Source organism: Calypte anna, chromosome 6 (genome assembly GCF_003957555.1).
Source record: "Calypte anna isolate BGI_N300 chromosome 6, bCalAnn1_v1.p, whole genome shotgun sequence".
NCBI lineage: Eukaryota > Metazoa > Chordata > Aves > Apodiformes > Trochilidae > Calypte > Calypte anna.
This window is the reverse complement of record NC_044252.1, coordinates 31,440,897-31,468,060: the sequence shown is the minus strand read 5'-3', so window position 1 is coordinate 31,468,060 and position 27,164 is coordinate 31,440,897. Positions and strand designations below refer to the sequence as shown.

Genomic DNA, 27,164 nt, shown 5'->3' with positions numbered 1-27,164 from the left:
TGGATTTATTTAAGCTAGAGAAGTGAAAAACAACAGAAAAAACCATCAGTCTCCAAATAAGTAAAACAGACCTCAAAAGAAAGAGAGAAAATTACTCCCCATGGTCAGGAGGAACAGGGCAAGAGCTAAGGGCTGTTGTTGAACAGCAACAATGAAAACTAAGGGTAGACATGAAAAGCCTTTTCAACAGTGATGGTAATTTCCTTAGCATGAGAAGAGATTGTCCAGGCAAGTTGAGGAAACCTCTGACAGAAAGATGTTGGGCTGGGGTGGTGGTCCTGAGGGTGCAGAGGGAAGCTGCAGCTGAAATGCTTTTGATGGTCTGGGCAAGCAGTGGTGCTGTAACTCAGGAGGAGGTGGCATTGGGGTGGCTGTCAGGGAGGATGGAGGCAGTGGCAGGGACCTGGTGGCTCTGTGGTGGTCATGGGGTCAGGTGCCATGATGTGGAGTGAAGGCACAAGTCTGTGCCAGGGATCTCAGGAGCAGGAGTTGGGAGTTGTGAGGAGATAACAGAAATGGCAGGAGAGAAAAGAGCAACAATATCTGCACTAAAATGGATGAGGAAGTTTTTCCCAGAGCTCTCAGGACATGATGATTTCTGTGCTCAGCTCTACAGATACATCCTACTGTCAATGAGGAACCAAGGAGTCTTCCCCTCTGAGGTCTGGACACATCTTCTGACTTTGCTACCACCAGATGATATTTTATTTTTTACCCACCCTTTACAGTTTAACTCCATTAAAGTGCCATGCTTCAGCCACACAGAGCTGTGCCAACATCCATCCAACACTGAGGTACCCCACACCCCTTCACAGCATCATGTAGAAGTGTTCCCAAACACAAGCAACAGGCAGAAAGTCAAACATTGGAGGGAACACCTTCTCACACAGAGAAACATCCTGTAGAGGACAGTTATTCCTCACTGGTGTGTAAAATAGTTTCTGCCACCCTTCCTCTCTCCTCACCTTTGGAGATGCTCCAACAGCAGTGGTTGCAGGGCCTGCTTGGGTGGGGGAGGATGCCCAGGGACTAAAGAAGCACCTGCTCTTGGGAGGAAACATGGGGTGGGGAAAATGCAGAGACAGGTCCTTAAAAGTGCCCTAAACAACGTGGGTCACTTTGTCTGTGACACACAGGAGAAAGTGGTGGAAAACAAAAGGAAAGGTATTTCTGAGTAGTCAGCAATCTGCCTTCTAGGCAGATGTTTTTTGGGGGAATTTGCATATGCAGAAAGAAAAAGATTAACCTACACTGACATCTTTAGACATCTCCTATGTAATGTTTCAGAAGCAGGGGCTTGGTGAATCTTTAATCCAACAAACCAAACTCTTCAACACAGTAAAATAGTTCTTTGTATTTTAATCACAGAGTCTTTGAAAGACAAAATAGAATTATTGCTTTCGAAATATTCCCTCCTTTGATTTGGAATTGCACTGCTCATGTAACAGATTAGCTTGGAAATCTCTGCATTTTATAAATAAGCACAGATCTATCATTATATCAATGAGTAATTTAGCATTAAGAGTAAAATAATTAGAACACTGCATAGCCACAATTTCAGATATCCTGGTAAGATAATTTTTTACATTTCCTTTCCAGACATGGCTTACTACTTTTATCCAGATTAAATCTCCTTTCCATTTAAAAAACCTTGAAACACTTATTGATGCCTCATTCATTTTTTTTTCTCCAGCTCACAAAATGGTGAAGCTTGAGATAAATGGTCCTAGAAGGGTGAGAGAAGAGAAACAAAGAGGAGAAAAATGATGCAATGATTGTACCAAGCAGCTTGTGACACGAATGTGGAAAATATTTCTTAATCACTTAAGAAGTGCTGGGATTACAAAAGTGTTCTCAAGCACTGTAATGGTGCATTGTAGATAAAGACCTAAGTGGTCTGAGAGGAAATACAAGGGATATTTATTTGGCTTTACCAGTACTGCTACTCTGAGCACTCCCTTCACGAAGCTGAAGGGGTCCCACAACCACACTGACTTTTTCCTCAGCAGAACTTGTATCTCTCTTGAACCTCCTGGCACAGCCCCGGTAGCAGTGGGAGGAATGGTCCTGGAGCCTGCAGACCACCAGCTCACACCTCAGGTAAACCAAACTGTGGTGGTTCATGAACTCAAAGGCATTGAACTTGAAGCGAGCAAAGTGGCTGCTGGGGGAGTTGTATGTGGTGTAGGAAGAGTCTTGAACACAGCTAGAAAGAAAGGAGAGTCAGTTTTGGTGGATTAAAAAAACACGTACATTCCTCTAAAAACACAGTAGGTAATATCACAGCCAGGCACTGAGAACACAGTAAGATAGAATTGCAACTCTTATAGCATAATATAGATTAAAAAAAACCAAAAAACAAAACACAACAAAAAAACAAACAAACCCAAAACCAGATTTAAGTCCTATGAATCACAGAACCATAGAATGGCTTAGGTTGGGAGGGAGCTCAGAGCTCATTCCTCCAACCTCCCAGCCATGGGCAGGGACACCTCTCATCCAGACAAGGATGCTCAAGGCTCATCCAACCTGGGCTTGGACACCTCCACAGAGGGGACAGCCACAGCTTCCCTGGACAATCTGTTCCAGAGTCTCACCACCCTGGTACTAAAGAACTTCTTCCTAATATCCAGTCTAAACCTATTCTCCTTCAGTTTAAATCCATTTCTCCTTGTCCTGTCAATAAACTTGCCTATCAAGAAGTCCCTCTCCAACCTTCCTGTAGGTTCCCTTCAGGGACTGGAAGGCAGCTCTAAGGTCCACCCCCCCAAAGTCTTCTCTTCAGACTGAACAATCCCAGCTCCTTCAACCTTTCCTGGGAGCAGAGGTGCTCCAGCCCCTGGATCATCTTTGTGTCCCTCCTCTGGACTCATTCTGACAGATCTGTGTCCTTCTTCTGGTGGGGACACCAGAACTGGGTGCAGTACTCCAGGTAAGGCAGTTAGAGCTTTGGCAACTTTTTTTTTTTCTTTTCTTTTCTTTTGTTCCCAAGAGAAGGACACTATGATAGGTGTGTAGAAGGGAGAATAGACTTTTACTAACATCTGTGCTAAAATGCACCTGGTTTTACTGAAATGGTTAACCCCTGGAATGATAGATTCCTGCTGCCACCTTTCAAAATCTCATCCACCTCACTCCCATTACTTTGAATTTTGCATATAGGACAAGGATGAAGAAGATGGAACAAAATGTTAGTAAGGTCCAAATGCCATTTCTTATTTTCAGGCTCATACTTTAAAAATTAAAAAAAAAAAAAACACCAAAACAACACAACAAAACCCAAAACAAAACAAAACAAAACAAAAAAAACCCAAAACAAACAAACAAAAAGCCTTTTAACAGTGTTGATAATGAGAGCTAAACCAATTTAGACTGGCTCTGTTCTTTTAAATACATGCAGAAAGGGTGTTACAGCTATGTTTCTAATGACTGGAAAAAGCTCTTACCCATCCTTGATGATATTGTAGACCAGAGTGTTAAAATCTTGAGGATCAGGAGATGCCACACATGTGTCCACAAACACAGACAGATTTGGGTCAGAGCTGTGAAGATAAGCTTGAAGGTACAAATTTTGGTTCAAGTCAACGTAGTATGGAGAGCTGTGCACTTGCTGCAAGAATGATGAGGAATCATAAAAGGTGATGTTCAAGTCATATCTTCCAAACTGATTTTCTTGCAGGTCTATAGTATCCTCAGCAGCATACATCACTTTCATCCATGTGTTGTGTAGCATCTTGCAACTGATATGTAAATGAATGTTCTTTTTCCTCTTGATTATGTTTCCAGAAGATGTAATTATGATCATGTTGGAATAGTTGATTGTGTCATCGTTCTCCTGGTTAACATGTAATTTAAAATTAGGAATTGCTTTTTTTGTCAGGTTTCATGTTCTAAGCTTTGATAGAGCAATATGAATTATTATATGAACTATATATGAATTATAATATTTACTTAAAATTGTAGATTCATCTTAAATTCTTTCAACCCAGAAGCTTAGTGTTTGTCTTTTCTGCCTACACATTGTAAATAAACTTCCTGAAGTATAAACGAAATGAACTTGCTGAAACTAAACAGAAATCAGAGAAAAACTGTTAAATCCAAGACAGAGCCAGCTCATTGAACACCAAACTGCATTGGCTGTTGACACCAATGTTATTATTGGGTTGACCACAGTCATCCCAAACCTGAACTTAAAACTCTCCATTTACTTTAAATAATGGAAAGCTCATGTAACTTTCTCCCATGCTTTCCACCTGAGAAGCTCATTTCTATGAAGCATGGGGAGGACACAGAAAGCTAAAACCCTCTGGGTCCTGTTGGTTCACTTCTTTGCAGTGGGGACCACAACAGCCGTTCCATGCAGTCTGTTCTAAGTGGATCCTGCAATGCAGGGCAAGCTGCAGTGACTGTACCTCTTGTGTTGTCCCACAGCCATTGTAGGGGATGTTGAATATCACCTCCTGTGAGGTGATTGTTGGCCTACAGCTGCTGTTGTTCAGGGTGACCATCTGAGCCGAGTAGCCTTGAGACTCCAGGTAGTCCCTGCTAACCACTGCGTGCATGTAGTCTGGCAAGCACAGAAGAGCTGGTGGAAGAAGAGAGAATCTATGTTAGAGACTCCTCCAGCAATGTGTTAATGATCGAAGGTTGTAATTGAACCCTAATGCCTTATTTTTATTTTTTTTTGTCTTAATTTGGAAGGTAGACAGTACACACACCAAACCCATCATGTTTCACATACATCATTTGATTTCCCTGACATCTTAAACACATACAAATATTTTCCAGGCAAACAAAACCAGTAAACAACCTTCTCCCTTGAGAAACCCCAACAGGGAACTTACTAGTGTTCTGATCTGCTGGAATGGAGGAGTAGTGAGCTAGAAACCCTCCAAAGGTGTAGTTAGAATCACTGTGGAAGCGAACGGTCATCATGTTTGAAGAAGAGATGAACGTGGGAAAGGAACCAGAACAAAGTCTCCCAAGAAGAGGGGAAGAGTGTGGAGGCCCATCGTAGACTTCAATGTAGTCATACTGACACCTGCTGCTTTGCATCCTGGTGAAGAAATGTCAGCACCTTGTCAAATGTATTCAAATGTATCTGATTCAGCTGCCTAGCACCTAATAAAATTTTGCAGCACCTAAAGTTTTCATGGCAGAAGTTTTGTTTGTTTTGTATGCAACTGTAGCAAATATACTGGAAAAAAAAGATACTGCACTAATCCAGATTTTGTTCTAGTTTCCCAACTGCTGGATGTTATTGAATGTATCTTTAAAATTGGGAAAGTTGACTGTTTCAAAGATGTTTTCAAGCTTCTTCAGTAAGTTTTGACTTTGAGATTTGCCCAGGAATCAATGTTTTACTTACAAAATATCTCTAAACATGAGCATAACACGGAAATTGTTTTCCACTTGTATTTCCCACACGCAGTCAGCGTTGTTTGGATAACTTCCAGGGTAGAAGGGACTTTGCAGTATCCCAGAGGAACCTGAGACTGAGCCACCACAAAAATAAGGTGCTGCAGAAAGAAATGGAAGAGAATTTACTTACAGGATGTTCTACAACATTGCACTTGAGCTGTACACATCTTATCCACAGGTCTCCTGCTGGCTGCAAGTGATATTCTGTATGACTCAAATCAAAGCAAATATTTGGGTTTGCTCTAGGTTTACTTTCGTGTTGCATTTGGGATTTCCTGTCACATCCCTGGTGTCAGACCACCCTCTTCAGGCTGGGCTGGTAACACCTTGATGCTTTCTATTCTGCTCTCTCCTTTCTGCAGCCAAGGTCTAATTCTGGGAGGGGCCATGACAGTAAAAATGGAAGTACCTTCTTAAGAGACAGCACCCCCTCAGTTACTCTGCTGCTTCTCTTTATTCCCCTAAGGACTCTAGGGGATAAATAAGCTGCAATTCTTCTGGGAAACTCTGCGATTTTATGGTCACAGACTGAAATAAGCACTCCAGGCTGCTGGGCCAAGTTTTAAATATATCTCGTTTCTCCTATGAGCATAGCTTCAAAATAAGCTTTCACTTTCCTGCCAGCATGAATGACACAAAATTCTTATGATAAACACAAAAACTATGAAAAGTTCCTTTACAGGAAGATAAGTGCAAGCTCTACACTTGAAAGAAAGAAAGAAAGAAAGGCCGAACAGAGAGACATTAAACAAATTTAAAAAGTGGGAAGTGACTTAGAAGAGCTTTACCTGATGGATGCGTTGGGGTCTCTGGAGCAGCTGTAAATGTGAAGAAAGAAGAGTAAGACATGTTGGCGAGGAGAAAAGTGTTGAGGCACAGCCATGGCCCCACCTTGGTGCATAGAGTACAACGATGGGGCTGTGTTCATGGAGTGGATGGGAACACGGGGGCCAGGCACAGGGGATGGGGGAGCTGGTGGTCCCTGCATCCCACCCACCTGCACAGACAACGCTGGCATCCTCGCTGTGCGTGCAGTCGTGCACACCCCATCCCCTGTGCTGGCACACCTGGAGAGAGGGCTCGTCCCCGCGGCATTCCACATCATCCAGGAAGATGGGGCCAGAACCCTGGCCGAAACGGGCGTTTCCTGGGGCTGCCATGGGTCGGCCACATCCCAGCTGCCTGCAGACAACCTCGGCATCCCGCAGGTCCCACAGATCATCACACACTGTCCCCCAGATGCTGCCCCGCTCCAGCTCCACACGGCCCTCACAGCCATTAAGACCGCCCGACAGCCGCAGGTGGATGCCTGGGACAAGGCAAAAGGTTTGGGTCAGGGGCAGCCCAGCCCGAACCACCTGCCTCTCACCTCCTGGATGCTTTGGAGAGGTTGTGACAGAGCTGCATCAGACCCAGAGGGACCGGAGGAGGGCAGTGACAGAGCCAAAAGCTCTGTGGAGAAGGTGGCTTCACCCTGACGGGCTGGGGGAGCTGCCTTGAAAATTATTGCTGTCAGCAATAAATGATGCTTAATATTCAGGTCCAAAAAAAAAAATTAAAAGTTATAAATTAAAAAAAGAGAAATCCAGAAGCCCAGAGTACACTTAGCACTGAATGGAGACCGAGCTATTCATTCTTATAAAGAAGGAAGTAATGAGGAGGCACTGAAAAAGTCATTATTGTGAGATTGGCTTCTATTAGCCTTTATAAAATCCCTCATTCCTAATTCTTCTCAAGCCCGTAAGTGGGAAGAATCATCACTTCCACTTACAGCTAATGCCTGTGCTTTTGTTATTACTTATTGTTTCCACTACAGATAGGCCAGAGTGGTGCTCCATTGTCTGACTGATTATAAAAATTGGGGGCTGCTTGGGGCACTGGAGCATTTAGAAGAAAACCCTTTGAACTCCTTGAGTGTGGCCAAAACTCTGAGGGGGATCACCCATAAACCCTGAAGATGTCACAGCCAGAGGAGCAGCAGCAACCCTGTGTGTGTCCCCTTCTGCCCTCCTGTGCTGGGCTGGCTGCAAAGCTGGGAATGAGCTGGGTGGGAATTACCTGTTGTGCTTGGCCATTCAGCAGGAGAAGTTGGATCCAGAGATGCTGGGGAAGAAGAGGGAGTGAATGAAAGAGAAGCAAATGCAGGAGGCTCGTGGCAGTGGGCACGACAATGAAACTAACAATGGACATGGTGATGGCCATGGAAAAGCAAGTCTGGAGCACTACTGGGTGCAGAGTGTGGGGCTCTATCCTGCCTTGGCTTCAGGGCACCCACCTGCACCCTAAGCTGTCCCACCAAGCATACAGGAGAGAGCAAGGGGGTTATTCCCATCCATTTGGCGCAGGAACACTGGGATGGCTTCAGAGCAAGGATTGGACCTATCATGACTGCAGCCACCTTTCTGCAGCATCTCACCTCCTCCAAGGCAGCATCCCAAACCACCATGGACCTTTGTCATGGGCAAAATGAAGAGGGAGACCTGTGCAGGGCAGGCTCAGGCCAGCATGTCCCAACTCTTCACCTCTTGTGCCCAGCAGTGTCCTGCTGATAGGCAGGGAATGAGCTGGATGGCCAGGACTTACCAGCTATGTCTGGCCATTCACAAAGAAAGGGAAAGGGCAGAGAATGCAGCAGGCTTGAGGCAGCTGGTGGGCACATGGCCATCAACAAGCAATGGCCATGAAAACAACAATGGCCATGGAAAAACAACACTGGAGCAGTAAATCAAGAGTGCCTGGGGCTCTCTCCCGTCATTTTACTAACGGACAGAAACCTCCTTCCCCAAGTCCTGACCCATCCTCCACACAAAAAAAATCCCACAAGCCTGCTCTTTGCTACCAAATCCAACACCTATATCAGAAAGTGAGGAGATGCTGCTGGGACAACCATGACCCAAAATGAGGCATTGGGGAGAATCATGCATCCAGCACCGAAGAGGAAACACCCCAAAACTCACCTGGGATAGAGGCTATTGAAGCAGTAGTTGTTGTGGGGTTTGAAGCTGCTGTGGAGGAAGAGAAAGGAACAAGTGAGGACAGTTTTGGAAGAAAGACCATGGCCACATTATCTCCAGAAATTTGGAGAATGGTGTCAACATATCATATGCGTATGTTGGAAAGCTCTGGTGCTTAGGGAATACGATCTTCCACAGAGTGAGGCAGTGAAAAACCACAATATTTGACCGTGGCCCCATGATAGACCTAAATGGGGACAACAAGGGCCTCTTTTTCAAGTGTTCAGTCTTTAGAAAACAAAAGCAATGGTACCTGAGCACACAACTCCAGCATCTTCACTGTGGCGACAGTTGTGGACACCCCAGCCACGGTGCTGGCACACCTGGAGGGAGGACTCATTGCCAGCGCAGCGCACGTCGTCCAGGTAGATCTGGCCAGAGCCTTGTCCAAAGAAGGCATTTGATGTTGCAGAAAGAGCAAAGCCACATCCCAGCTGCCTGCACACCACCTCAGCATCCTGCAGGTCCCAATCGTCATCACAGACGGTGCCCCAGGCCCCGGAGTGGAAAATCTCTACACGGCCCTCACACCGGTTACTGCCGTTCACCAGGCTCAGGGAGGCACCTTGGAGACAAGGAGACATGGAAACCATGGCAAAACCCTCCTGCACACAGGCACCTTCTCTTCCCCAAGACATTGACAATGCTCCAGAACTTTCAGGCCAGCGGGGCTGTCACCCTCTGCTTCTTTAGGCTCTGCTTCTCCTTGCTCTCCTCTGCCATGGACAACACCAAACCCCACCCTGTGAGCCACTCCCTGGTACCACCAAAGGAAGAATCCAGACAAAGAATGACAAATTCAGACCCAACTGAAGCTACAGTTCCTCTGAAGATCTGTGTGGAATGAGGGGATCTTGTCTCCCAACCTTCTAGATTTGGGAATGAAAGAAGCAAGTGAGAACCTTGCAGATTCAGTAGCACAACCAGGTTACCTCCCAGCAGTGAGGAGGCTGATACCAACTCATCAGGTGGGAGATGGAGAGCTTGGGGTAATCAGGAGGGTGATCTTCAATGGTGGGAGCATAAGAATCAGAGTCTTTGAATCTGTCCTCAAGACACACATTAATGTGGCCAACGAGGGCCCTTCCTGAAAGGCTCCCTAGACCTGGGAGGAAAAGGAACAGCACCCAAGCACCCAACACCAGCATCTTCACTGCCACCATGACATCAGCACAGCTAGAACTCCATCCCCAGCAGCACGCCCAAAAACACAGAGGAACAGTATTTATGATATCAACAGTTAGCACCAATAAGGACTTCTCTCCACAAGTATGGTAGTGTGCAAATAACAAACTTTCACCTAGGAACTGGGAATTGCAACACCTCAAAGGAACTCTTGGAGAGATGAAAAAGGAGACTCACCTGGAGTAGGTGTTGTTGGAGCAGTAGTGGCTGTGTGGTTTGAAGCTGCTGTGGAGGAAGAGAAAGGAACAAGTGAGGACAGTTTTGGAAGAAAGACCATGGCCACATTATCTCCAGAAATTTGGAGACTGGTGTCAACATATCATGTGTATGATGCAGAACTCTGGGGCTTCGGGAATATGATCTTCCTCAGAGTGAGGCAGTGAAAAACCACAATATTTGACCGTGGCCCCATGATAGACCTAAATGGGGACAACAAGGGCCTCTTTTTCAAGTGTTCAGTCTTTAGAAAACAAAAGCAATGGTACCTGAGCACACAACTCCAGCATCTTCACTGTGGCGACAGTTGTGGACACCCCAGCCACGGTGCTGGCACACCTGGAGGGAGGACTCATTGCCAGCGCAGCGCACGTCGTCCAGGTAGATCTGGCCAGAGCCTTGTCCAAAGTAGGCATTTGATGTTGCAGAAAGAGCAAAGCCACATCCCAGCTGCCTGCACACCACCTCAGCATCCTGCAGGTCCCAATCGTCATCACAGACGGTGCCCCAGGCCCCGGAGTGGAAAATCTCTACACGGCCCTCACACCGGTTACTGCCGTTCACCAGGCTCAGGGAGGCACCTTGGAGACAAGGAGACATGGAAACCATGGCAAAACCCTCCTGCACACAGGCACCTTCCCTTCCCCAAGACATTGACAATGCTCCAGAACTTTCAGGCCAGCAGGGCTGTCACCCTCTGCTTCTTTAGGCTCTGCTTCTCCTTGCTCTCCTCTGCCATGGACAACACCAAACCCCACCCTGTGAGCCACTCCCTGGTACCACCAAAGGAAGCATCCAGACAAAGAATGATAATTTCAGACTCAACTGAAGGAACAGTTATGCTGTTGCTCTGTGTGCTATAGAGTTCTGTTGTGGTATCTACTGAAGGAGGAAGAGAAAGAAGCAAGTGAGAAACTTGTAAGTGCAGTAGCACGACCAGGTTACCTCCCAGCAATGGGGAGGCTGATGCCAACCCGTCAGGTGGGAGATGGAGAGCTTGGGCTCATCAGGGCTGATCTTCAGTGGTGGGTACAGTAAAAACCCCAGTCTTTGAATATGTCTCCAAGATACCAATTAATGGGGACAATGAGGACCCCTTCCTGCAAGACCCCCAAATACTTAGGAGGAAAAGGAACAGCACCCAAGCACCCAACACCAGCATCTTCACATCCAACCATGAAATCAGCACTGCTTGAACTCCATCCCCAGCAGCACGACCAAAAACACAGAGGAACTGTATTTATGATATCAACAGTTTGCTCCAATAAGGACTTCTCTCCACAAGTATGGTAGTGTGCAAATGACAAACTTTCACCTAGGAACTGGGAATTGCAACACCTCAAAGGAACTCTTGGAGAGATGAAAAAGGAGACTCACCTGGAGTAGGTGTTGTTGGAGCAGTAGTGGCTGTGTGGTTTGAAGCTGCTGTGGAGGAAGAGAAAGGAACAAGTGAGGACATTCTTGGATGAAAGAGCAAGGCCACATTTTCTCCAGCAATTTGGAGATTGGTGTCAACATATCATATGCGTTTTTTGGAAAGCTCCGGGGCATCAGGAACTAGATTTTCTGTTGTGTGAGGCAATGAAAAACAACAATATTTGACTGTGGTCCCATGATAGACCTAAATGGGGACAACAAGGGCCTCTTTTTCAAGTGTTCAGTCTTTAGAAAACAAAAGCAATGGTACCTGAGCACACAACTCCAGCATCTTCACTGTGGCGACAGTTGTGGACACCCCAGCCACGGTGCTGGCACACCTGGAGGGAGGACTCATTGCCAGCGCAGCGCACGTCGTCCAGGTAGATCTGGCCAGAGCCTTGTCCAAAGTAGGCATTTGATGTTGCAGAAAGAGCAAAGCCACATCCCAGCTGCCTGCACACCACCTCAGCATCCTGCAGGTCCCAATCGTCATCACAGACGGTGCCCCAGGCCCCGGAGTGGAAAATCTCTACACGGCCCTCACACCGGTTACTGCCGTTCACCAGGCTCAGGGAGGCACCTTGGAGACAAGGAGACATGGAAACCATGGCAAAACCCTCCTGCACACAGGCACCTTCTCTTCCCCAAGACATTGACAATGCTCCAGAACTTTCAGGCCAGCGGGGCTGTCACCCTCTGCTTCTTTAGGCTCTGCTTCTCCTTGCTCTCCTCTGCCATGGACAACACCAAACCCCACCCTGTGAGCCACTCCCTGGTACCACCAAAGGAAGAATCCAGACAAAGAATGACAAATTCAGACCCAACTGAAGCTACAGTTCCTCTGAAGATCTGTGTGGAATGAGGGGATCTTGTCTCCCAACCTTCTAGATTTGGGAATGAAAGAAGCAAGTGAGAACCTTGCAGATTCAGTAGCACAACCAGGTTACCTCCCAGCAGTGAGGAGGCTGATAGCAACTCATCAGGTGGGAGATGGAGAGCTTGGGGTAATCAGGAGGGTGATCTTCAGTGGTGGGAGCATAAGAATCAGAGTCTTTGAATCTGTCCTCAAGACACACATTAATGTGGCCAACGAGGGCCCTTCCTGAAAGGCTCCCTAGACCTGGGAGGAAAAGGAACAGCACCCAAGCACTCAACACCAGCATCTTCACTGCCACCATGAAATCAGCACCGCTTGAACTCCATCCCCAGCAGCACGATCAGAAACACAGAAGATCAGCGTGTAGGATTGAAACAGCACCAATAAGGACTTCTCTCCACAAGTATGGTAGTGTGCAAATGACAAACTTTCACCTAGGAACTGGGAATTGCAACACCTCAAAGGAACTCTTGGAGAGATGAAAAAGGAGACTCACCTGGAGTAGGTGTTGTTGGAGCAGTAGTGGCTGTGTGGTTTGAAGCTGCTGTGGAGGAAGAGAAAGGAACAAGTGAGGACATTCTTGGATGAAAGAGCAAGGCCACATTTTCTCCAGCAATTTGGAGATTGGTGTCAACATATCATATGCGTTTTTTGGAAAGCTCCGGGGCATCAGGAACTAGATTTTCTGTTGTGTGAGGCAATGAAAAACAACAATATTTGACTGTGGTCCCATGATAGACCTAAGCGTGGACAAAAAGGGCCTCTTTTTCAAGTGTTCAGTCTTTAGAAAACAAAAGCAATGGTACCTGAGCACACAACTCCAGCATCTTCACTGTGGGCACAGTTGTGGACACCCCAGCCACGGTGCTGGCACACCTGGAGGGAAGACTCACTGCCAGTGCAGCGCACGTCGTCCAGGTAGATCTGGCCAGAGCCTTGTCCAAAGAAGGCATTTGATGTTGCAGAAAGAGCAAAGCCACATCCCAGCTGCCTGCACACCACCTCAGCATCCTGCAGGTCCCAATCGTCATCACAGACGGTGCCCCAGGCCCCGGAGTGGAAAATCTCTACACGGCCCTCACACCGGTTACTGCCGTTCACCAGGCTCAGGGAGGCACCTTGGAGACAAGGAGACATGGAAACCATGGCAAAACCCTCCTGCACACAGGCACCTTCTCTTCCCCAAGACATTGACAATGCTCCAGAACTTTCAGGCCAGCGGGGCTGTCACCCTCTGCTTCTTTAGGCTCTGCTTCTCCTTGCTCTCCTCTGCCATGGACAACACCAAACCCCACCCTGTGAGCCACTCCCTGGTACCACCAAAGGAAGCATCCAGACAAAGAATGACAAATTCAGACCCAACTGAAGCTACAGTTCCTCTGAAGATCTGTGTGGAATGAGGGGATCTTGTCTCCCAACCTTCTAGATTTGGGAATGAAAGAAGCAAGTGAGAACCTTGCAGATTCAGTAGCACAACCAGGTTACCTCCCGGCAGTGAGGAGGCTGATAGCAACTCATCAGGTGGGAGATGGAGAGCTTGGGGTAATCAGGAGGGTGATCATCAGTGGTGGGAGCATAAGAATCAGAGTCTTTGAATCTGTCCTCAAGACACACATTAATGTGGCCAACGAGGGCCCTTCCTGAAAGGCTCCCTAGACCTGGGAGGAAAAGGAACAGCACCCAAGCACTCAACACCAGCATCTTCACTGCCACCATGAAATCAGCACCGCTTGAACTCCATCCCCAGCAGCACGATCAGAAACACAGAAGATCAGCGTGTAGGATTGAAACAGCACCAATAAGGACTTCTCTCCACAAGTATGGTAGTGTGCAAATGACAAACTTTCACTAGGAACTGGGAATTGCAACACCTCAAAGGAACTCTTGGAGAGACGAAAAAGGAGACTCACCTGGAGTAGGTGTTGTTGGAGCAGTAGTGGCTGTGTGGTTTGAAGCTGCTGTGGAGGAAGAGAAAGGAACAAGTGAGGACAGTTTTGGAAGAAAGACCATGGCCACATTATCTCCAGAAATTTGGAGACTGGTGTCAACATATCATGTGTATGATGCAGAACTCTGGGGCTTCGGGAATATGATCTTCCTCAGAGTGAGGCAGTGAAAAACCACAATATTTGACCGTGGCCCCATGATAGACCTAAATGGGGACAACAAGGGCCTCTTTTTCAAGTGTTCAGTCTTTAGAAAGCAAAAGCAATGGTACCTGAGCACACAACTCCAGCATCTTCACTGTGGCGACAGTTGTGGACACCCCAGCCACGGTGCTGGCACACCTGGAGGGAGGACTCATTGCCAGCGCAGCGCACGTCGTCCAGGTAGATCTGGCCAGAGCCTTGTCCAAAGTGGGCATTTGATGTTGCAGAAAGAGCAAAGCCACATCCCAGCTGCCTGCACACCACCTCAGCATCCTGCAGGTCCCAATCGTCATCACAGACGGTGCCCCAGGCCCCGGAGTGGAAAATCTCTACACGGCCCTCACACCGGTTACTGCCGTTCACCAGGCTCAGGGAGGCACCTTGGAGACAAGGAGACATGGAAACCATGGCAAAACCCTCCTGCACACAGGCACCTTCTCTACCCCAAGACATTGACAATGCTCCAGAACTTTCAGGCCAGCAGGGCTGTCACCCTCTGCTTCTTTAGGCTCTGCTTCTCCTTGCTCTCCTCTGCCATGGACAACACCAAACCCCACCCTGTGAGCCACTCCCTGGTACCACCAAAGGAAGCATCCAGACAAAGAATGACAAATTCAGACCCAATTGAAGGAGCAGTTCCTCTGAAGATCTGTGTGGAATGAGGGGATCTTGTCTCCCAACCTTCTAGATTTGGGAGTGAAAGAAGCAAGTGAGAACCTTGCAGATTCAGTAGCACAACAAGGTTACCTCCCAGCAGTGAGGAGGCTGATACCAACTCATCAGGTGGGAGATGGAGAGCTTGGGGTTATCAGGAGGGTGATCTTCAATGGTGGGAGCATAAGAATCAGAGTCTTTGAATCTATCCTCAAGACACACATTAATGTGGCCAATGAGGGCCCTTCCTGAAAGGCTCCCTAGACCTGGGAGGAAAAGGAACAGCACCCAAGCACTCAACACCAGCATCTTCACTGCCACCATGAAAACAGCACAGCTTGAACTCCATCCCCAGCAGCACGATCAGGAACACAGAAGATCAGCGTGTAGGATTGAAACAGCACCAATAAGGACTTCTCTCCACAAGTATGGTAGTGTGCAAATGACAAACTTTCACCTAGGAACTGGGAATTGCAACACCTCAAAGGAACTCTTGGAGAGATGAAAAAGGAGACTCACCTGGAGTAGGTGTTGTTGGAGCAGTAGTGGCTGTGTGGTTTGAAGCTGCTGTGGAGGAAGAGAAAGGAACAAGTGAGGACAGTTTTGGAAGAAAGACCATGGCCACATTATCTCCAGAAATTTGGAGATTGGTGTCAACATATCATGTGTATGATGCAAAGCTCTGGGGCTTAGGGAATATGATCTTCCTCAGAGTGAGGCAGTGAAAAACAACAATATTTGACCTGTGGCCCCATGATAGACCTAAATGGGGACAACAAGGGCCTCTTTTTCAAGTGTTCAGTCTTTAGAAAGCAAAAGCAATGGTACCTGAGCACACAACTCCAGCATCTTCACTGTGGCGACAGTTGTGGACACCCCAGCCACGGTGCTGGCACACCTGGAGGGAGGACTCATTGCCAGCGCAGCGCACGTCGTCCAGGTAGATCTGGCCAGAGCCTTGTCCAAAGTGGGCATTTGATGTTGCAGAAAGAGCAAAGCCACATCCCAGCTGCCTGCACACCACCTCAGCATCCTGCAGGTCCCAATCGTCATCACAGACGGTGCCCCAGGCCCCGGAGTGGAAAATCTCTACACGGCCCTCACACCGGTTACTGCCGTTCACCAGGCTCAGGGAGGCACCTTGGAGAGAAGGAGACATGGAAACCATGGCAAAACCCTCCTGCACACAGGCACCTTCTCTTGCCCAAGACATTGACAATGCTCCAGAACTTTCAGGCCAGCGGGGCTGTCACCCTCTGCTTCTTTAGGCTCTGCTTCTCCTTCCTCTCCTCTGCCATGGACAACACCAAACCCCACCCTGTGAGCCACTCCCTGGTACCACCAAAGGAAGCATCCAGACAAAGAATGACAAATTCAGACCCAATTGAAGGAGCAGTTCCTCTGAAGATCTGTGTGGAATGAGGGGATCTTGTCTCCCAACCTTCTAGATTTGGGAGTGAAAGAAGCAAGTGAGAACCTTGCAGATTCAGTAGCACAACAAGGTTACCTCCCGGCAGTGAGGAGGCTGATACCAACTCATCAGGTGGGAGATGGAGAGCTTGGGGTTATCAGGAGGGTGATCTTCAATGGTGGGAGCATAAGAATCAGAGTCTTTGAATCTATCCTCAAGACACACATTAATGTGGCCAACGAGGGCCCTTCCTGAAAGGCTCCCTAGACCTGGGAGGAAAAGGAACAGCACCCAAGCACTCAACACCAGCATCTTCACTGCCACCATGAAAACAGCACAGCTTGAACTCCATCCCCAGCAGCACGATCAGGAACACAGAAGATCAGCGTGTAGGATTGAAACAGCACCAATAAGGACTTCTCTCCACAAGTATGGTAGTGTGCAAATGACAAACTTTCACCTAGGAACTGGGAATTGCAACACCTCAAAGGAACTCTTGGAGAGATGAAAAAGGAGACTCACCTGGAGTAGGTGTTGTTGGAGCAGTAGTGGCTGTGTGGTTTGAAGCTGCTGTGGAGGAAGAGAAAGGAACAAGTGAGGACAGTTTTGGATGAAAGACCATGGCCACATTATCTCCAGAAATTTGGAGACTGGTGTCAACATATCATGTGTATGATGCAGAACTCTGGGGCTTAGGGAATATGATCTTCCTCAGAGTGAGGCAGTGAAAAACCACAATATTTGACCGTGGCCCCATGATAGACCTAAATGGGGACAACAAGGGCCTCTTTTTCAAGTGTTCAGTCTTTAGAAAGCAAAAGCAATGGTACCTGAGCACACAACTCCAGCATCTTCACTGTGGCGACAGTTGTGGACACCCCAGCCACGGTGCTGGCACACCTGGAGGGAGGACTCATTGCCAGCGCAGCGCACGTCGTCCAGGTAGATCTGGCCAGAGCCTTGTCCAAAGAGGGCATTTGATGTTGCAGAAAGAGCAAAGCCACATCCCAGCTGCCTGCACACCACCTCAGCATCCTGCAGGTCCCAATCGTCATCACAGACGGTGCCCCAGGCCCCGGAGTGGAAAATCTCTACACGGCCCTCACACCGGTTACTGCCGTTCACCAGGCTCAGGGAGGCACCTTGGAGACAAGGAGACATGGAAACCATGGCAAAACCCTCCTGCACACAGGCACCTTCCCTTCCCCAAGACATTGACAATGCTCCAGAACTTTCAGGCCAGCAGGGCTGTCACCCTCTGCTTCTTTAGGCTCTGCTTCTCCTTGCTCTCCTCTGCCATGGACAACACCAAACCCCACCCTGTGAGCCACTCCCTGGTACCACCAAAGGAAGCATCCAGACAAAGAATGACAAATTCAGACCCAACTGAAGGAACAGTTATGCTGTTGCTCTGTGTGCTATAGAGTTCTGTTGTGGTATCTACTGAAGGAGGAAGAGAAAGAAGCAAGTGAGAAACTTGTAGGTGCAGTAGCACGACCAGGTTACCTCCCAGCAGTGGGGAGGCTGATGCCAACCCGTCAGGTGGGAGATGGAGAGCTTGGGCTCATCAGGGCTGATCTTCAGTGGTGGGTACAGTAAAAACCCCAGTCTTTGAACATGTCCCCAAGATACCAATTAATGGGGACAATGAGGACCCCTTCCTGCAAGACCCCCAAATACTTAGGAGGAAAAGGAACAGCACCCAAGCACCCAACACCAGCATCTTCACTGCCACCATGAAATCAGCACCGCTTGAACTCCATCCCCAGCAGCATGATCAGAAACACAGAAGATCAGAGTGTAGGATTGAAACAGTTAGCACCAATAAGGACTTCTCTCCACAAGTGTGCTAGTGTGCAAATGGTAAAATTTTACCTAGGAACTGGGAATTGCAACACCTCAAAGGAACTCTTGGAGAGATGAAAAAGGAGACTCACCTGGAGTAGGTGTTGTTGGAGCAGTAGTGGCTGTGTGGTTTGAAGCTGCTGTGGAGGAAGAGAAAGAAACAAGTGAGGACAGTTTTGGATGAAAGAGCATGGCCACCTTATCTCCAGCAATTTGGAAGTTGTAGACACCATATCAGGTGTTCCATGGAGAGCTTGGGGGCATCAGGAATTTGATCTTCCTCCGTGTGTGAAAAACAGTGAAAAACCACAATATTTGCTGTGGCTCCATGATAGACATAAGTGTGGTCAAAGCGTTCAGTCTTTAGAAAGCAAAAGCAATGGTACCTGAGCAAACAACTCCAGCATCTTCACTGTGGGCACAGTTGTGGACACCCCAGCCACGGTGCTGGCACACCTGGAGGGAAGACTCACTGCCAGCGCAGCGCACGTTGTCCAGGTAGATGTTGCCTGAGCCTTGTCCAAAGTGGGCATTTGAGGGAGCAGACAAAGCAAAGCCACATCCCAGCTGCCTGCACACCACCTCAGCATCCTGCAGGTCCCAATCGTCATCACAGACGGTGCCCCAGGCCCCAGAGTAGAAAATCTCTACACGGCCCTCACACCGGTTACTGCCGTTCACCAGGCTCAGGGAGGCACCTTGGAGACAAGGAGACATGGAAACCATGGCAAAACCCTCCTGCACACAGGCACCTTCACTTCGCCAAGACATTGACAATGCTCCAGAACTTTCAGGCCCACAGGGCTGTCACCCTCTGCTTCTTTAGGCTCTGCTTCTCCTTGCTCTCCTCTGCCATGGACAACACCAAACCCCACCCTGTGAGCCACTCCCTGGTACCACCAAAGGAAGCATCCAGACAAAGAATGATAATTTCAGACTCAACTGAAGGAACAGTTATGCTGTTGCTCTGTGTGCTATAGAGTTCTGTTGTGGTATCTACTGAAGGAGGAAGAGAAAGAAGCAAGTGAGAAACTTGTAGGTGCAGTAGCACGACCAGGTTACCTCCCAGCAGTGGGGAGGCTGATGCCAACTCGTCAGGTGGGAGATGGAGAGCTTGGGCTCATCAGGGCTGATCTTCAGTGGTGGGTACAGTAAAAACCCCAGTCTTTGAATATGTCTCCAAGATACCAATTAATGGGGACAATGAGGACCCCTTCCTGCAAGACCCCCAAATACTTAGGAGGAAAAGGAACAGCACCCAAGCACTCAACACCAGCATCTTCACTGCCACCATGAAATCAGCACCGCTTGAACTCCATCCCCAGCAGCACGATCAGAAACAGAGAAGATCAGGCCAGCGGGGCTGTCACCCTCTGCTTCTTTAGGCTCTGCTTCTCCTTGCTCTTCTCTGCCATGGACAACACCAAACCCCACCCTGTGAGCCACTCCCTGGTACCACCAAAGGAAGCATCCAGACCAAGAATGACAAATTCAGACCCACCTGAACGAACAGTTCCGCTGAGTATCTGCTTGCTATAGGCTGCTGTTGTTGTCTCTTGTAGAGCTGGGAGGGAAAGAAGCAAGTGAGAACCTTGTAGATCCAGCAGCAGGATCATAAAGATATAGGGGCAGTGTTTAGGATTTGAAGCAATAAGGACTTCTCTCCCAAATATTGTAGTGTCCAAGTGATACAGCTCGAACATATTAAGAACTAGGAACTGCCACACCTCAAAGGAGCACTTGGAAAGATGAAGAAACAGACTTACCCGAGGAAGACATTGTAGGAACTGTTGTGGTTTTGGGGTTTGAAGAGGAAGGCTGTTTAGGAGGAAGAGAAGAGGGCCCTCATTGATGTTACAAAGCCAGGGATGGGTGTGGTTGACTTGAATTACCTGTTGTTTCCAGCCAATTTGTGGTCTGCAAAGGGGATGTTGATGTTGCAGCAGTTTTGAACTCTAAGGATGTTGTCTCCATTTCAGGACTCGTTGATGCTATTGTGGTCTCCTCTGATGTGGAGGTTGTCTCCAGGGGGGTTGATGCTGTGATGCTCACCACTGGTATAAAGTCATCGTTGCTGTAGTCATTGCTGTCTGTATGGAAGTCATATTGTTCTGCATATGGCCACTCTGTTGTAGGCTCTGGAGGGACAAATGCAAGGAAGAAATAAATGGCATTTAAAGAGCCACTGAACACAGCATGGATATAATAGGGATGTTGGAGCAAGTTTTGTTGCTTTCTTTAAAATACAAAGCACTGATGTTTCTCATATTTTCCTCTAGTGTGAACTCACCTTTCCAAGTTCTTCCTCTTCCAGAAAATGTAGAAATTTGCAATACGTATAAAACACCTGAACAGGGCTGTTTTCATCAGCCATGTCTCAGTTGATAATGATGTGTTGTTAATACAGGAGAAAATAAAACATAAACAAACTAGTTGTTCTCAAAAAAGAGGGAGAAAGTAAAATCAGGAAACATCAAGGTGAGAGAGCACTCAAAATGGATAGTTATTTGCAAAGGAAAAGAATATTAATGACCCTAAACTTGAAGAAAAACTTGAAAAGTACAGAAATAAGGCAAAGACAGTTGGGGTCGTTGCTGTGAATTTTTTTTTTTTTGCCCATAAAGAATGCATTAAGGTTTGTGATGAGTTTCACCTAACCCCATTCCACCCTGATGAACATTGCTTATAGCTTTGTCTCTAGTTTTAACTTGTGCCCGTATTCCCTTTGTTACTTCTGGGTGATTAGATGGAATAAATTTCTGCCTACTGCAGCGAATATTTGATATTTGGGGTTTTTAACTGCTTTGCATGGAGTGAGCAAGCACAGTTTGATTACTACCCTAGTGAAAAAACATGAGTATAGACTGAAAACATGAGTATAGGTGGCTCTGAAGGGTGAGTGGAGTGAAAAGACTGGGGTTGTTGGAATATCAGACTCTGTTTCTAGAGAAAAGGCCTTCTCAGAGGGAATGTGCCTTTTCATTGAGAAAAAAATCTTCCTAATAAAGTAGTAAGAAAGTTTAGATATTTATCTGGTATATCTTGTATAACTTTCCACCATATGTCTTGAATAAATGAAATAACATGGGAGGAGGAAGTCTTCAACCCTTCCCTCCCCCCTCCCCATGCTGCCACATGTATGTTGAGTGCAATTTATAGCAAAAGTGTTTAAAAAAAAAAAAACTTGACAGCACCTGAACAGACAACACCAGCGTCTTCATAGTGGGCACAGTTGTGCCTACGCCACCCGTTGTGGTTGCAATGAAACAAGGAGACCTCATTTCCTCTGCACATCAGGTTGTCCAGCAAGATGTCACCTGAGCCTTGCCCGAAGTAAGCACTTCCAAGTGCTGCAATGGCCTCACCACATCCCAGCTGCCTGCACACAACCTGGGCATCAGCAAGGTCCCAGAAATCATCACAAACTGTCCCCAGCCGTCCTCTGTAATAGACCTCTACACGACCCTGACATCGGTTCCTTCCGTTCACCAGCTGCAGATGGGGCACTTTGGGAGAGAGAGAACTGATCACAAAAACAGTCAGGCAAATAAGCTGGGAATAACCATTAAGAAGACATCATTCCCAGTAGGTGCTTGCCTAACCTGATATTTAATGCCTGTGAGGACAGAGGTGATACACACCTTTCTTTTTCTCTTCCAGATCTCAAGATCAGCTGCATGCATTTTATGCAAGATCTCTACAGAAAATGTAGGCAGCAGGCTAAGCACAAACTATTTTGGCAGGAAACAAAGACTCTTTAATAATCAGAAAAGCAGAACAGGAAAGCAAAGGAGAAAAAAATAATTTCAGCATCCAAACAAAATCTAAATAAAATGGTATTAAGGAAATAGCACTACATTTTTCTTTCTCCACTTTGATAACTGGAAGAAAATGACATGTTTCGAGAACAGATTTCATGTTTATGTATTTCTTTAATTCACTGTTCTATAAATGCCTTGTGCTAAAAAACAAGGAGATGTCACAAGTTGTATTGAATCCTACTGGAATTCAGGATGTACAGCACAGATTTCCTGCCCTCAACCCATCTCTTACCAAAAGCACTTCTACAGGATACTTCTACAAAGCCTCTCTGGACCTGGGTGCTGGGGAGAAAGCAGAGCTGTGACTCTAGAAGATCGCTGAGGCTTGAAGGACACATTGGGTGCAGACTGGACAGCTGAGACTATGGCTTTTTCCTAACCTAATGCTCATGGGGCTGCTACAATGCTGCCACATAAAAATTACCAGGCAAACAAATTCCAGTTCATGAGATATGCGCTACTGAAGGATGACAAGAAGTGCATTACTCTGTTTAAAATTATGTCAGAATTAGACCAAATCAATCCTACATAAAGGTTTCAGAGTTTTAGAGAAAACAATGGCCATGTTTTGTTTTTCATCCCTGCTTTATGAAATGTAACTAGCAAGAATTTCTCTTCCTCCTCTAAAATTTTTAGGATAATTTTAAGGACCTTGAGTCCACACATCACAACCAAATCCTCTGCTTTTAAAGAGTAATTTCAGTGGTGGAATTCTACTGTATTCAACAGAATGGACAATGGTCTCAGCAGGATTATAAACATTTCAATAGGAATCTTATTGCTTTATTTCTTATATGCCAGTAAAATGCCATTAGAAGTACAAATAAAGAGCTGTTTAATAATCTATCACATATACATCTGATTACTGTCCTCATTTGGATAAAGCTCACCTGCTTTCCCACCAAGTCGACTTATTTAGACATTCTGCAGTGAACAGTAAGAAAATCCTTACTTTAGAGATCATTTTTTTGTGAAGAAGTTTATTAAAGACTTTACGACCAAGTCTAAGCAAGCAAGAAAGTGTTGTAATTTAAGGTTTGCAGCAGTTACACCTTGCAAATCAAAACATCCAGGCTGCACTTGTTGTACTTTGCATCCCTGCCAAATACACGTTTAGCTTGTTATGAAATGCTGAGTAAATTTAGAGCTCCAGGATTTCTTCACTGCATTTAATTCTTTGTTATTTTATTAGAACAGTAAAGAGAGTGTCCAAACTAAAGATATCCTTTTTTGGATGCATATAACTGGCAATTCAAAGGGAGAAGTTACAAAAGTGCCCCTTGACTTATATGTGATCTGTTTCTTCAAATATCTACTTGGACATGCATTTTTCTGAATTACAGCCACAGGATTTTTGAGAAGTGAAATAACAAACCCAGCAAAAAAAAAAAAAAAAAAAAGCATGAGTTGGGATTAGGAGGTCAAAGCTGACCTAATCCAGTTTTATTTGTCAGGTAGTGATAGTGCAAGGGGAAATGGATTCAAATTAGAGGATGGGAGATTTAGATTGGATTTTAGGAAGAAGTTCTTCAATGTGAGAGTGGTGAGACCCTGGCACAGGCTGCCCAGAGAGATGATGGAAGCCACATCCCTGGGAGTTTTTAACGTCAGGCTGGAGAGGGCTCTGAGCAACCTGAGCTGGTGGGAGGTGTCCCTGCCCATAGCAGGGGGGTGGAATTGGGTGATCTTAAAAGTCCCTTCCAACACTGACAATTCTATGATTCTATGAAATTCTATGATTTTCTGCTTTCATTCAGGGTCTGTCATCAGTACAAGAGCATAACCATCGGCTGGGCATGTAATTAGATTGGCTGCATCCTGCCTCCCACTTTAATGGTGTCAAAAAGGGAAAAGCTTGTGGTTGTACAAATACAGCACTTCCAGCCAAGAGCAGAGAGAGGAACTGCAGCATCAGGAATGCAGCAGCTTATACCCTGCAAGCAGAGGGAAGATGAAGAAAACAGGACAAGGTGGAACTATTGAGCCCAAAGTCGCTAAGTCACTTAGGAGAGAGAAACTGATCACATAAGAAAAAAGTCAATGAAAATAGAAAAGTATTTGTCTTGGGTCAGCACAGGGGTGCTTTGGAAGCAGGGGGGACACACGGGTGGCTCCTGGGAGAAGCTGATGGAAGGTCCCCTGATTCCTATCCCTGCCCCATCTCTGCCCCAGCTGAACAGAGATGGGAAGATGGATGTGGCTCTGGGAATGCAGAGTAACAGGAGTAAAGTGACTTATCTGGGAAACGGTTGGTATTTAAAAGAGATTTGCTCGTTTTTCCTTCTTGTCAGTCAGAAGCAACCCAGTCAGGCTACCCCTGTAGCATTTCCAAGAAAGGGGAAGCAAAACTGCCAAAGTATTTTAAAAAGGGATCTGAAGAGCTAAGGAGAAGATGAAGTGAGAGAGCAATGACAAAGACCCCAAGGTCAGTGCAGAAGGAGGGGGAAAGGTTCCTGAGCAGAGATGTCCCCACAGCCTGTGGTGAGATGGCAGCTGTGTCCCTGCAGCCCATGAAGGAGCAGGGGGCAGCAGTCCCTGAAAGACTTCAGGGGGGTCAATGTGGATCTGTAGCCACTGAAGTGTCCCAGGTGGGCAGAGGTGAAGCTGCAGCCTGTTCAGGATCCCAGAGAGGGTCAGATGTGGATCTGCAGCCCTGGAAGAGCCCGTGGCAGAGGAAGTGACTGTTCCCACAGTGACTCATCCATAATTTTAGAGGTCCCTCATTTATCCACAGTGCTAGATTATCAAAACCAGCTTCTTGTTATAACATTTTGTTAAATTGCACATGAGATCAAGAAGAATCAAATAATAGAAGCAATACTGAACATATAGCAAAGATATGCACACATATGATCTGGAATAAATATACCTTTTAAAATAAATATATAAATTCTTCCATAATTCTCAGATCAAATTTCTGGAACTGGAAGAATGACTCATTCACAACCTGCTCAAACACACAAATATTACAGTGACACACGGTACTAAGACAAGTACTGTGGCAGCAAAATGAACCCCCCTAAATGGTCAAAATCATTCTTACTATTCACTATGACAATTAACCCATAATTTTTAGTAGAATAAGACTTTGCTATCTCTTTCATCCAGATAACCCCTTTAATCTTTTACCCAAAACCAATATCAGCATGAATATGCTTTCTATTCATGGAATCAACATAGAACCCCAAACTTTTTTTTTATGCTCTCTGGAACAAGTGTAGATGCTTTACCTGATTTAGCCTCCAGAGCTGCTGGGCCTAACAAGAGCAGCCATGTCAAAATCATCAGGGCACCCATCTCCTCAAATGCTGCTGATGGGTAGGACCACCAGAATATATAGTTTCTACTTCTGAAGGGGTGTGGCTCTATGGGTTTCTCTTTCTACAGGAGACCAATAAAACAGTCACAGTCCTTTGATCTGAAACAAAAATACGTTTGATTTGTTAATCAAGATATTGTAGCTTCCTGGGTTATACAGAAAGATAATATCTCCAGAGCAACATTGTCCACTGCCTGGAAGGAAATATTTATACTACTCTAGGTTTCACAATCATCTCATTGTACAAAGAAAATAAGCTCTTATCCAAAGGTACCTTTCCATTCTGTCTGGTGAATCCCAGTGTTTTTCTCTTATGGGAAGATTCCTTGGCAAGTGGAATCTTGAAACATAAATGGGTTTCCTCCAGTAAAATGATAAAAAAGGTTCATAACTTGGCTCCAACTAGTGAGGCAAGTCTCCCTGAGGAGCCATTAATTTCTTACAGCTTTGGCATATTCAAATAAAATAAGATAGGCCCCCGTGGCCCTATTCATGTATGACTGGGAGAGTGTCTGAACATAACCCACCAGAATTGTGGTTGCTGCTGAATGCATCATGAAGATAGCTAATAATCAAGAGAGTTGGTTTATATCAAAATTGACAGCACCATCAGTAACTCTGCCATTATCAGCAGAGGCAAAAATAAGAAGGTTAAGGAAAAGGGTGGCTGCAACCTCTTACTAGATGTGGAAGCCACTGGAGAGGCAATGTGATGGAGATGTGAGGAAAGGCCTCACATCAGTGATCCTGGGCTAAGCTACCAGTCCAGGACCTGGGAAAAGAGAGCTGGAGGGGCAGCAAGAGAAGTTGACTTGAGAGATGTATGAAATATTGTTTGCTAGATACCTTGGGCCACAGCCATAAGTGGAGAGGAGCTCATGCCATGATGTGTAAGGGTTAACTCTGCCTCAACACCAGGGTTTTTTGCACCAGACAGTGAAGGAGAGAGACTGAGCCAGGCTTTATAAGCCAATCACTATGGGACACCTAAAGAACCTTGGAACTGAAGTCAACACCTCCAGCCCTAATATGAACCCTTTCTTTTTTGGCATTTTAAAGTTCAAGTCAAAACTCTTTTTACTGAGAGACTGTTGGATGGCAAAAAAGCATCAGGACAAGCAGGGTCTGCTGATAGCTTTTTGTGAGAACTGTGCAGAAAACTCTGTGGATTTTATGCATAATTAAGGAAATTACAGAGGCTGCAACTTCATTCTAAATTTTCCTTTGACCCATCAAATGGGGGAAAAAAAGGTTCAGAAATCGGTTAAGAATATTTCTTAATGTATTTCTTGTATTCCTTCAAATTTACTGCTCCCAGGGGCAGTCATTAGGATGAAGACTAAAGTCCAAGAGCCCAATGTGAGAAGTGACTTGCACGGCCTTTCCAGTAAGGCCAGCATTATTGGAATGGAAGAAGGAAGTGCAAAGCACAGGGGGTCAAGAATGATGTTGGAAGCCTTGAAGGTGAACATTGAGAAGAGTAAATATGTTTCTTCTTTATGCAAACAACCATATTCGCACACGAATGAGGAAATGGATGCAACACCTGTTATTCATTATTCATTTTCTTCTGGTTTTGACATCTTGGCAAGAAGCAGAAAAAGCCAATCTATTTGGCTGACCAATCAAACACTGTGATCAATGAGGCAAGGGTAAGTGATAGACAACACTTCTTCTCCAAACTCTTGTAATAACTAAAAAGGGTGAGGAGGTAGGGCAAAGTGAAAAAACAACCATGCCAAACTGTCCAGGTAAATGAACACCATTGATTAATTCTTAACTACATTCTTGACAACGAAGATCTTGATTATTAGACAATAACTACAGAATAG

The 27,164-nt window shown here is 46.2% G+C and overlaps 1 protein-coding gene across 9 annotated transcripts; it reads right to left on the bottom strand.

Annotated features, from left to right (window-relative positions):
* Nucleotides 1-1,337: 1,337 nt before the first annotated feature.
* DMBT1 (deleted in malignant brain tumors 1) lies at nt 1,338-25,302 on the bottom strand. 9 transcript variants are annotated; one of them, XM_030453053.1, is made up of 28 exons: nt 25,244-25,302; nt 21,387-21,698; nt 20,085-20,330; nt 19,694-19,756; nt 18,579-18,890; nt 18,285-18,332; nt 17,178-17,489; nt 16,870-16,917; nt 15,765-16,076; nt 15,456-15,503; nt 14,351-14,662; nt 14,043-14,090; nt 12,939-13,250; nt 12,629-12,676; nt 11,524-11,835; nt 11,214-11,261; nt 10,106-10,417; nt 9,798-9,842; nt 8,689-9,000; nt 8,379-8,426; nt 7,480-7,524; nt 6,419-6,730; nt 6,210-6,239; nt 5,369-5,519; nt 4,845-5,056; nt 4,413-4,585; nt 3,447-3,835; nt 1,338-2,206 (listed from the first exon to the last, which is right to left on the bottom strand). In XM_030453053.1, the coding sequence occupies exons 1-28, from the start codon at nt 25,296-25,298 to the stop codon at nt 1,921-1,923; spliced, it is 5,151 nt and encodes a 1,716-aa protein (XP_030308913.1). In that variant the 5' UTR covers nt 25,299-25,302; the 3' UTR covers nt 1,338-1,920. The 9 variants fall into 9 exon arrangements, with proteins under 9 accessions (XP_030308913.1, XP_030308917.1, XP_030308918.1 ...); XM_030453057.1 differs by having other exon boundaries at nt 9,798-9,845; nt 11,214-11,258; XM_030453058.1 differs by having other exon boundaries at nt 9,798-9,845; nt 12,629-12,673.
* Nucleotides 25,303-27,164: the final 1,862 nt, after the last annotated feature.

Excerpts from the sequence above, each read along its gene's own strand:
- DMBT1 (XM_030453051.1), bottom strand. The coding sequence starts at position 25,298 with ATGATTTTGACATGGCTGCTCTTGTTAGGCCCAGCAGCTCTGGAGGCT. Across the intron at positions 16,077-16,869 it reads TCCAACAACACCTACTCCAG|GTGCCTCCCTGAGCCTGGTG; the intron begins GTGAGTCTCCTT and ends CTTCTCTCCAAG. Across the intron at positions 5,520-6,209 it reads GACCCCAACGCATCCATCAG|CACCTTATTTTTGTGGTGGC; the intron begins GTAAAGCTCTTC and ends TTCTTTCTGCAG.